Source organism: Musca domestica, unplaced genomic scaffold, assembly GCF_030504385.1.
Source record: "Musca domestica strain aabys unplaced genomic scaffold, Musca_domestica.polishedcontigs.V.1.1 47, whole genome shotgun sequence".
NCBI lineage: Eukaryota > Metazoa > Arthropoda > Insecta > Diptera > Muscidae > Musca > Musca domestica.
The window spans coordinates 4,200,137-4,212,581 of NW_026712338.1; the positions used below are offsets into that span (position 1 = coordinate 4,200,137).

The 12,445-nt window shown below is 38.4% G+C and overlaps 1 protein-coding gene across 1 annotated transcript in view; it reads left to right on the top strand.

The window, feature by feature from the left end:
* LOC101900579 (DEAD-box helicase Dbp80-like) overlaps positions 1-12,445 on the top strand; it is a 102,534-nt gene that overhangs the window by 25,237 nt on the left and 64,852 nt on the right. The window contains exons 3-4 of the mRNA XM_059127711.1: positions 6,747-6,878; positions 6,936-7,131. Of these exons, the coding sequence (XP_058983694.1) occupies positions 6,747-6,878; positions 6,936-7,131 (328 nt within the window). The remainder of the gene's footprint in view (positions 1-6,746; positions 6,879-6,935; positions 7,132-12,445) is intronic.

Consider the following 12,445-nt stretch of genomic DNA (forward strand, 5'->3'; position numbering starts at 1 on the left):
ATAAAAACCGCACCAAGTGAATTCAATCGCATTTTAGATCAAATTTTACAAGGGCTAGAAGGCACAATATCGTATTTCGACGACATAATAATACATGGTGCAACAATAAATGAATGCGAATGCCGATTAATCAAGTGTTTGGAAGTTCTACAAACAAATCAACTGCATGTGAACAGAAACATGTGCGAATTTTTCAAAACCGAGCTGCAATATTTAGGCTATGTTGTCAGCCACAACAAAATATCAAAGTGTCGACGTAAAATCGAATTTAATTTGCCAAGACCACAAAACGTCAACGATGTGCGAACGTTTTTTGGCATGATCACATATTATTCAAAATTCATTTCGAATACATCAACTTTAACACATCCTTTGCGACAGCTGTTGGAAGATGGTAGAAAGTTTCTGTGGACATCAAATTGTGAAAAAGCATTCAAAAATCTGAAAGAAGAAATTGTTGCTGATAGAGTTCTTACACCCTACAACGAAGCCTTACCTGTGACCTTGGCTTGTGACGCAAGTCCCACAGGTATTGGTGCTGTTTTATCACACATCATAAACGGAGTAGAACGCCCCGTAGCTTTTGCATCGAGAGCCTTGACTAAGGCTGAACAAAATTATAGTCAACTGGACCGTGAGGCGTTGGCTATTATATATGCTGTTGACAAGTATTTTACATATTTGATGGGAAGAGAGTTTACCCTAATTACGGACAACCGTCCACTTTCGAGGATTTTTCACCAAAGTGCAAAAACACCAGCGATGACGTCAGCAAGACTTCTCTGATATACATCCTTTTTACAAAATTTTAATTACAAAGTTGTCCATCGCAGAGAAATCGATAATTCAAATGCAGATTGTTTATCCAGAGCCCCGATAGATAACAACAACAAATTCAAGCATTTTTTGGACGAAGAAGTCAAAAATATTCAGATCAAATAATAAATCAAATTTCGTCCTCATCCATTACTGCTGCAACCATTGCACTGGAGACAGAAAGGGACCCCGAATTATCAACTTTGAAAATAGACCTTCTGAGCGGGAAAAACTTGGAACCAAGATATGCCTTGCAAGATGGAGTTATATTTCGTGGCGATCGGGTAGTAATTCCTGTCAACCTACGTCCACATATTCTCAAAGAATAGCATCATACACACATAGGTGTTGTCAAGATGAAACAGTTAGCACGTAGATTTTGCTATTGGAAAAACATTGATTCTGGCATCGAACATTTGGTAAGAGCCTGCCAAAATTGTGCACAGGTGAGGAAAACTCCTGCTAAAGTAATTACGCATCAATGTGAAGAACCGGGTGAAAATTTTCAAAGGGTCCATATCGACTACGCAGGACCGTTTCAAAACCATCATTTTTTAGTGTTGGTGGATGCAAAATCAAAATGGCCAGAAGTTAGAATTATTCGAGAGGTCCCAACCACTGAAAAAACTATTCTGCTACTTCAAAACATATTTTCGACACATGGTCTTCCACAAATCATGGTATCCGACAACGCTACGATTTTTCAAAGCAACGTTTTCCGACATTTTTGTATGGAAAATGGAATTATCCAAAAATTTATCGCTCCAGGTCGTCCTGCCACGAATGGGTTAGCCGAAAGGTACATTCAAACTTTAAAATGCAAGCTGAAAGCTATGGAGGATGAAAGAGGTAACGTATTTGAAAAGGTTCAAGAAATTGTTCTACGTTACAGAGCAACGTCATTGGCAAACGGGAAGAGCCCTGCTGAACTCGTCGTGCCTTAAGAATTAAATTGGATACTATTCGTCCAATGAAAGAACCGGCAGGAATGTTCGCCAATTAAGCCTGGGAGAGAGAGTACAGGTACGATGTTACGACAGAAATAAGCCGACATGGAAGTTAGGAATGGTCATTCGCAAGTTTGGGAATCTACACTACCAAATAAAACTGGATAATGGTTATGAACTGAAACGTCACATCAATCAACTGTACAAATCCGACGTTCCAAAACTTGAAAATGTGTAACATTCGCTGATGAAGTACAAACAAAAACTAAACCTGCCTTTGATGAAATTAGAATTGAGCAAAGAATTGTCAATCCGATTAACACTCCCATCATTCCCCAACCACAAGTGTCTACACCAGAAACACCAACAATGTTAAGACGTTCAAGCCGAACAAGAAGACCTCCTGTTCATTTATAAGACCATATTCAATATTAGCCTGGGAGATTGTGGTGTATTTCAGTAGTTACTTAATTAATATTGGGTGGTAACCCTGTAATGTTAAATGTTCCCTTGGAATGAAAATGTATCTTTTTGTACTAAATTGTTAATCGTTACTTTTCAACTATTAGCCATGGATGTTAAGTTATTGTTAGCATAACGCACTGCCATTTTAATCATCAACCAGTACAAACCGTTCAATCACCATTTTAATATTTTCTTAAACTTTGTTGTGTTAAATATTAAATAAAGAGTTATAGAGTTAAATCTTATTCATCGCGTGCTGATTTTTATTTCAAAATACACAACATATATTCTGCTTTGCCATCCATCACTCCATCTGTGGTCTTGGTGGCCTCTCCGAAATCCCTTTACAAGAGGTGGATTTTTCCAACTCTTCAACTAAATTATTGCATTGACATGATATTGCTATTTTTATTATGGGATTTTCCATTTTTATTTTATTAACCAAAAAGAAAAACTCTTAACAAATACAATACAATCGACATCAAAAACTGTAACGATACAATCAGAGCCAATACAAGTAAACGTCGTCGTCACATTTTCTTAAAAATGCCAAGAACCTCACAAATATCGATAAGTGCTAATATTGACAATTCCAATACCGATTCGCAACAAAAGCCGTCGACCTGTGCCGGTGTCGATAAATAGAATAACGGCTTTTGTAGCTTCCATTTAACTCACTGTTCCTCCATTACATTAATTCTTTTTTATAAGCTGGACAATTGTTTTTAGTTGGTAATTTTCCTGTTTAAAAAGATTATTTAAATCCGTTTTTGAAGCAGATGGAATAGGTGCTCTAAATATTTTCGGCTTCGGTAACGGTGTGCGAGCATGATGTAAAAAGGTGGTATCCAAATTACTATTTTCTTTAAGGTTGTTAATTTTAAGACCTTTGAAGTGGTAGATGTCTCATCGAGAGTATATATATAAGAAGCATCCATATCCGTCTCTCTTTTTTGCCCCCTCAGTACCATTAACACTTTATAAATACCACACAATATTGCAATTGATTCCTCGTCAATATTTGTTGAGATGACAACCCCAGTTTTTTTCTTCGTGGTGCATTTCTGCCCACGTCTTTTCCATGTATTGCAATCTCTGGTAGGTGGTCCCGAGGAATTTAGTTTTTCAGTAAATTGTTACCAATTTGTTTCGGATATTACTTGATCACCTTTGATATAGCCCTTCGGTAGGTCCTGGTTTCTCTCCATAAAATCTATGGAAATTTTTCATGTCTGTGCTTGCCCTTACTTATTAATTAGCATTTCAAAATACTAAGATGTTTTTACGTAATATTTTTTTAGTTGTTTTTGTTTCGTTTTATCTTTTCTTGAGATTATCATTCGTAATGCCGGACTCTTTAATTGTCACAGATAAATAATTTTCGTTTGGAGGAAATATTATATGGCAAAACTTTGTTAATAATAGGCTTCGTCGACTGAGTAACAATTAAAATTTACCAATTATTTTAAATATATAGATACAAAATGTAAACTTAATTCTGTATTTGTTTTTAAAACAACATTTTTATTACTGTATTGTGTTTTGAACGCCAGTCTTTTTCAAAGTTAACGAACTTCAATTCAAGATTCGAGGGATGGTAGATTTTTACAATTCGAGCGTTAATGAAAAGTTGCTTTTGTGAGAGAGTTTTGGTAAAACTTCAAAGCTAATTGAATTATGTACATGACTTCGGTTTTTGGGCTTACGGTAGATCCATCAAACTCAATGCGACTTGAAGGTAGTAATGTCAAAGACCTAAAATGTCAAAGACCTAAATTGATGCGAAAATATATATATATTGCTATATATCTATATATATATATATATATATATATATATATATATATATATATATATATATATATATATATATATATATATATGTATATATATATATATATATATATATATATATATATATATATATATATAGGAGGAAAATGTTTGTATGTTTGTAATTTATGGTCGAAAACCGCTGAATAGATTTTCCTGAAAATTTCCATATATACTGCAACATCGCCTGAAAGTAACATAGGCTATATACATTTTTGAATTTCCACTTGGAACTGGAGATATAGCATAAGAATTGGAGGTACCTCCCAAAAATTTAGATTTTATATGCACATATCTATTGATTGGTTGAAGATACAGTCTCCAAATTTGGAATACGTCACGGAATTTGGAACAAAAATAAGTTTGCCAAATTATATTGTAATCGGTTCAGATTTGGATATAGCTTCCATATATATTTTCGACCGGTTTCGTTCATTTGATGCCTCAAACACAATATGAATGTTCGATTCCAATGAAATTTGGAATGTGTGACGGAATTTAATCAGAAAATAAATTTGTCAAATTATATTGAAATCGGTTCGGATTTCGATATAGCTCCCATATATATTTTCGACCGATTTCAAGCATTTGATGCACCAAACACTCTATGTATCCCCAATTTCAATGAAATTTGAAACGTGTGATAGATTTTATCTAAAAAATTGATTTCCCAAATTATATTGAAATCGGTTCAGATTTGGATATAGCTCCCATATATATTTTCGACCGATTTCATGTATTTGATACACCAAACACGATATGTATTTCCAATTGTAATGAAATTTAAAATAAGTAAGGGAATTGGGAGCCAAAATGAATTTGTCAAATTAAATTGAAATCGGTTCAGATTTGGATATAGCTCCCATATATATTTTCGACCGATTTTATGTATTTGATGCACCAAACACGATATGTATTTCCAATTGTAATGAAATTTAAAATAAGTAAGGGAATTGGGAGCCAAAATGAATTTGTCAAATTAAATTGAAATCGGTTCAGATTTGGATATAGCTCCCATATATATTTTCGACCGATTTCATGTATTTGATGCACCAAGCACGCTATGTATCTCTAATTTCAATGAAATTTGGAATGTGTAGCGGAAATTAAAACAAATATACATTTGTCAAATTATATTAAAATCGGTTCAGATTTGGATATAGCTCTCATATATATTTTCGACCGATTTCATGTATTTTATGCACCATACACGATAAGTATGTTCGATTCCAAAGAAATTTGGAATATACAACGGGATTTTGATTAGAAAATAAATTAGTCAAATTATATTAAAATCGGTTCAGATTTGGATATAGCTCCCATATATATTTTCCGCCGATTTCACATATTTGATGCACAAAACACGATACGCATTTCCGATTCCAATGAAATTCGGCATGAGTGGCTAAATTTGTTACAAAAATAAATTTGACAAATTATATTCAAATACGCTCAGATTTTATTATAGCTCCCATATATATATATACTCAGCCGATTTCACATATTTGATGCACCCAAAGCGAGAGAGACAAAATCTGGCACCAGAAAAAATTGCCAAATTATATTGAAATCAGTTGAGGTTTGGATATAGCTAACATATATATTTCGGCCGATTTCATATATGTTATGCACCAAACATGATATATATGACCGAAACCAATGAAATTCAGAATGTGTGGCGGAATTTGGTTACAATAATAAATGTGACAAATTAATTGGAAATTTGTTAAGATTTGGATATAGCTCCCATATATATATATATTATCGGCCGATTTCACATATCTGACGCACCAATTTCAATGAAATATGAAAGGTGTGGCGGAGTTTGGTGTAAAAGGTTTTTTTTTTTTTAAATTATATTTAAATCGGATCAGATTGGGATATGATTTTAATAAGAACCATTGACCCACAACGCCTTAGGCTAACACTAAAAACAACACAACAATTGATTATTACGGCGAAGTATGTTGCTATCTCGAATTCACTAATTGCAATAGAAATGCCACTCAACTTCAAAAGATTGCAGTTTACTGTACGCTTGGTATTTACTATGAATTAAATAAATCCGAAAGACAAACCCTTCGTGTATGTATGTCATGTTACTGCTTTTCTAATGGTTTTCGTTATTTACGCGTTAAAGTAGTGCATATATATATATATATATATATATATATATATATATATATATATATAATATTAAAAAATTCAAAATAGTATTACGGTAAGGCACAGAAGCGACATCGACAGTTTAAAATAAAAGTTGTTTTCCGTATTTTCTCTTCCAAGTGCACGACCTAGTTTATTCAGTAACTTTTGAAACTGCATTACATTCGCGACAGACCCCCCCCCCCCCACCAAAGCGACAAAGTCATTTGCTTCAAAATGCCACCTCCAGTAATTTTAACATACTTTTTGCCAGCCATCGGAGTCTCTAATCGAAGGCCCGTTTACATTTAATTTTGTAGCAATGGATTCCCAATCTGGTTTAAAATTAGCTGGAATATAACTTTGGTAAACCCTTTTCCAAACATTTTTTTTTTTCAATTCGGAAACCAAAATTTCCAATTGTTTCGCTATTGTTATATGATGATGAAATATCAAATACAAAATGGTTACAATATCAACGCCGACTAAAAAATATATACCCTAATGTATTCCTTTTTTGATTTATTTATTTTTAAATAGCCCTGCTGAAACCAGTCTCCTTCTAAAAATTATTCGTAAAGGTTTGGTAGAGTCGAAGTTGGATTTAGAAGTCCAACGCCAGGATCCGTCGTCGCCTTTATACTCTGTGAAAACATTTGAGAAACTTCATTTGTAAGTATAATATGTATCTGCATATGTAAAATGATATTAATATATATCTTCTTTTAGAAAACCTGAAATATTAAAAGGAATATACAACATGGGTTTTAACGCCCCATCGAAAATACAGGAAAATGCCCTACCTATATTGTTGGCAGATCCGCCACAAAATATGATAGCTCAAAGCCAATCTGGAACCGGAAAAACAGCAGCGTTTGTCCTTGCAATGTTAAGTCGAGTAGACACGAAACTAGATTACCCTCAGGTAAAATCGCACTAAACACTAAAATCTCCCCCGAGGAGTACATAAGTGTTTCCCTATAAATTTGTAATACTCTAAATGTTTGATTCGACGCCATTTCGATGTGTACAAATTTATAAGGTAACAACATGGTAATATAAAAAGTTAGTAAAAAATTACTGCATCTTGATCGCTCTCTACAATGACATACAAAACAAGCTTAATACTTTATTCAGTGTTCTAAAACTTAAAAAAGCTCAACAAAGAGTTAAACCCTGACATTTGGGATAAAGGGCAGCAAATGCCACATATTTCTCTTTTAATGCCATTGAGAGAAAAAGCTCGTCATGTTATGCCCTGTTTGATCAAACACAGACACGTGACATCCAACTAAATGCTCAATGTCTCGTCATGTCGGTCGGACTCAAAGCCGTCGTCATAACATGTATTGACCAATAAATGGGCATGTTGAATAGCGTGTCTTAAAATAGCTTGTTTCAAAAAAATAGCAACAAGATGATACAATTATCAATGAAACGAGCATTCAAATAACGAGGAGGGAAACCAAATTCCTGCTTTTACGATTGCGCTGTGAATTCTTAGTAAAAAAATAATCTTTTGACACATTTCTGCAAGTAAATTGCAAAACTATCAGATTCTTGCAGGTTCTGCAACAGCATTTTTTCGAACGTATACCTCTGGTATAAATATATAAAATATCAATAAAATAAATTAACTTCACAAAAATGTTATCCAATTTACAATTTATTTATTGTTTTATGATCCGAATTTTATGAAGATGTCAAAAAAAAAGAATTTTCAGCATATTTTCGTAATTAAGAATTGAGACCATTTTCTTCAGTGAGTGTCAGACCTATGTCGAAAATTACAAGAATAGGCAAGTTTACACAAAAAATATGAATTTGTACTTAATTTTATATTTCCAATTGTGTTTATTGCTCCACAATAACAACGCACACTCAAACTGCTCTACCGTCGGAGCAATATACACACACTCAACTTAAGCACACATACACAGGTTAGGTGGGCAGTGGCAGAGCAAGTGTTCGACTGTCTCGATTTCTTCTTCATCTTGACTGATCCTACAGTAGTCAATGTCGTCGCTGTCCCATTTCGAGGTCATAGCCCTCACCTTAAAATGACCTGTGATGATACCCACCACAAGTTTTAGATCAGGTTTCCACAATGACAGCAGCGACCTTGTTCTCTTCTCTGAGAGTGTGGGCCAGATTCTTTTGGGGATGGTGCATCCCACTTCCCAGCCATTTTTGTTGGATTTTCTCAGAGTAATGTCTATGAATGACCTGTAGGAAATGGCACAGTGGTGGTTTAACCGAGTTGTCTACTTCAATTGTAGTTGATTCGGATCCTAGCCTGGCCAATTCGTCTGCAGTCTCGTTACCTGGGATGTTATAATGTCCAGGAACCCAACAGAGCTTGATGGACAACCCAGTGTTTCCCAAGGCTTTCCTGCAGTTCAAAACAGCCCTAGACTTGATATTAAAGGAATTTAAGGCCTTCAGTGCCGCTTGACTATCGACATGTATAGTCACCGGACCGCTGACCTCAGTGTTCCTCGTGACAAGCAGGTCTGTGGCCTTTTTGACCGCAAAGCTTTACGCTTGAAATACGCTACAGTTGTTTCCAAGCTTGTAGGATTCACGAAAATAAAGGGTATCACAGAAGACTCCAGCTCTCGTACCACACTCCATCTTAGAACCGTCGGTATAAACAGCTATGCCGCGGAAAGGTGGGTTGTTATGGGCCCAGGCGGTGGGTTGTTATGGGCCCATTTTGTGTATGTCAGGTGGGTAGAGTGTGACGCGCCCACCGTGATAGGGTGACTAGAGCTCCTTGCATTAGGTCCGAGATTGTTTGCAGGAATTTCCCGGCAATTAATAGGACGACACATCAGCGTATGCGACTACTTTTGTCCCTGTTACCTCTAGATCTATAAGTATATTGTTAATAACCAAAAGCCAGAGTAAGGGTGATATGACGCCCCCTTGCGGCGTGCCCCTAGTGACCGATTTCCTGACGGATGTTTCCCCAATGCTCGAGTTGATGATTCTGCTGCTAAGCATAGTATCAATCCAGTCTATGAGGAGTTGGGGTACCTTAAGTTTTGATAGTGAATCATGAATGGATTCTAACGTGACGTTGTTGAAGGCTACCTCAATATGGAGGAATGCAGCCAAGGTGAATAAGGAAACATTCATGTTCTTCTCTATATAACCTACGACATCATGTTGCTTTGTTTCAACAGATTTACCTTTCATATAGGCATCCTGAGCAGTGTTGATGGCGGTCTTGGGTAGTAGAGATCTGATCTATGTCTATCAGCCTTTCCAAAGTTTTCAATAAGAAGGATGAGGGACCCTTCGGTCTATAGTCCTTAGGAAGTGAGTGACTCGGTTTCCCCGCTTTGGGGATATAAGTGACTGTGACTTCTCTCCATGATTCCGGGATGTAGGATAAACACAGACAAGCTTTGAAAATCTCCCCCAGTATTGGGGATATTGACGCTGAGACACGCTGGATCATATCGGGAATAATACCATCTGGTCCTGGGGATTTAAAAGGCTTGAATGTGTCTATAGCCCACTTAATTTTGGGTAAGCTTACAATTCTGTCAGCCAAGTTTTGGTCTCTAGCCACTGTTGATCTCACTGTTGTACTCCCGGATTTAGAATCCATTCTCGCCACCGTAACGTCTCCTCCACTGCAGTTGCTAAGGAAGATAAGATTTAAACTCTTTTTGGCAACAATACACGTCCTTATCTTATCACCATTGGAGACCGCATAAGAGACGTACTGCCCACTCCCTAGTCCAGTTACCCTATTATTGTATATATAGGGTTCCTGAACCAGAGCTATGTCTACTTCAGCTTTCGAGAGGGATAGGAGGAGTTCGGCAGCAGCTGCTTTGCAGTGATGCAGATTAATCTGCATGATGCTAAGTAGCCGCTGTTTTCTTCCACCTAATGCAACGGCGTTAGACGGAAACGGATCCATCCAGCGCCGAAATGCAATTTTTCCCCCAAGAGATTGAAGGTACTCGTGGCCATCCGTATCCATAGGTACTTTGATGAGCAGGCCCCCTCCCTCAGTGCTTGAACTGACAAGACGCCAGTTGTCTGTTCTGCGTGCCGGATCCACGGATGGTGGTGGCACCCAGGCTGTCAATACCTTACGACAGGGGATGTCCTTTAAGGATACAGCCGCCAGATCACAGCCTTGCCAGAGGTCGCGAAATCCAGATACTGCGGTGACCAGATAATCCTTAGATTCCTGGTTTTCGCAGCACATGACTTTCACGCCTCTGTAAAGGGTTGCGCTGCCAAACTGAATTCCTCTTGGGTCACCTTCTCCCGTAAAGACAAGCTCCCTCAGTCGATCTTCGAATAGCAGCCATCGACTGCCGCTGATTTTACCTTCCGGTTCAGCCTTGTCGATAGTTGCTACTCGAAGATTGTCCGGGTAAATGGTCTGAGAGTACTTCCTCTTCCGTCCTGTTTTGCCTGCCGTTTGTGACTTGACCTCCTCTTTGTGGACCTTATCAGGCTTATAGCTTGAAGGGGCTGGTAGGGCCGGTTTGGTCGCGACCGACTTGCTGACGGACGGAGTGGAAGTTGTAGGTGTAGGCCGAGAAGCCGGGGTTGTAGATGCCTTCTTGGGCTCAGGGTGTGGTTCCTCTGTAGACCGAGCGTGAAGAGGTGTCGGCTTTCGTTGGAACTGCCGAGGCTACGGCTATCACGGGCTCCGGTTTCTTGGTCTTCCTGTTCCTGCGCTTTTTGGCAGGTGGGTTTGACCCAGCAGGTTCAGCACTAACCGTCACCGCGTGAACAACGACCGTGGTGGTCTTGTCGTCGGCGGTGGATTTTCTGACCTCCGCTGGGCCCTCAGCAGAGGGTTGAACCACAGGTTGGTTTACCCTACTGCTGATAGCAGATTGTAGGAGAGGTAGAAGAGTCCGATTAAGAGAACAGCTTGGTAAGTGCGGGTGGTTCTTTTCGAACTTTGCAATTACCTTGAGGTTCATCTTAATCCGAATCCTCTCTCTCTTCGTTATCTGCGCGGGGTCCTGGCCGATAAATTTCTTACAGTAATTTACCGACCTTTTATAGCCTCGCCTTGCTTTCGCCTCATTCGGGTTCCTGCCAGTACCTACGTTGATGGCGTCTTGCCGATCGAGGCTTGTAACATCGGAGGTGACCGACAATGATCCCTCCTGGATTTGTGACTATGCGCAAGTTTTGTCGGGAGTGTTCTGAGCGGCTCTTTGAAATGACTTACCACTTTGAGACGAGGAAATGACCGTGATGTCAAGTTCCTCATCAGAGAGTGGTGAGTCATTTTCAAGGCCAGAAAGAATACTTTCCTGACTGAGCCTCAGCGTTTTTGTCTTTTCCAGGAGAGCGGACAATTGTTCACCATGTTGCTGAATACTTTCATGGATGACGTCACTGTAATTCAGTATTGAGTCGTCCCCTCCCGAGTTGAAAATAGTGTCATTGGTGGTTGTTGGGGCTTTGTTTTTGATTGTATTATTTATCTCCATATGAAAAGTCGGACTTGAAGGAGACAAGGTCCGCCATGGCATAGACTCCCTACCATGGTAAGGACTTGGCAAGTAAGCCTGTTACTCACTGAGACGCCCAGGTATCAGTGAGGCAACCGTAGGAATACAGTCCCTGACTGCAAACCGAGGAACACTGATGGGCACGGTTTACGTAACACCCCAGCGTTAGGGGGTCTTAATCTTCGGTAGACCAACACCGATCACTGGATAATTTGAGGCGGCAGTTGTTCGCCTCGTCGAACCAGGGATCATGGGCACTCGGATATTTGTTCCGAGACTCTCCCCCCGGTACCGCTGAGTTGTCCGCGACTGCCTATTTATTCGCAGCTGCCCAATATATTTATTGGGACGCATCCAGCTATGCTTCCGACAATTGGCCGGAAGCACACGTACACAAATGACGCACAATTATGCCGATGACATGGTCCGCTATCATCGTCGACATACTGCTTTTTTTGAGAACACCATGCAAATGGTCGAGTCGATCATGCCACGATCGAACCTTTGACAGTGACAGACATGAATCAAAATAGGGGTTGTTTTTGGGTGCCAATGTCGATCAAATACTTAGCATATGATTGAGTAGACAAAGACAATGTGTCGAAAATAACACAGTTCGGAATTGTCTCTTGGCAGAAAATGAAATATACAATTGTAATGTTTTATTTGCAAGATTGTTTTCATTTTGACTTACTATTTTACAATGCATATTTCCAGTGTTTTTTTTTACTCTAA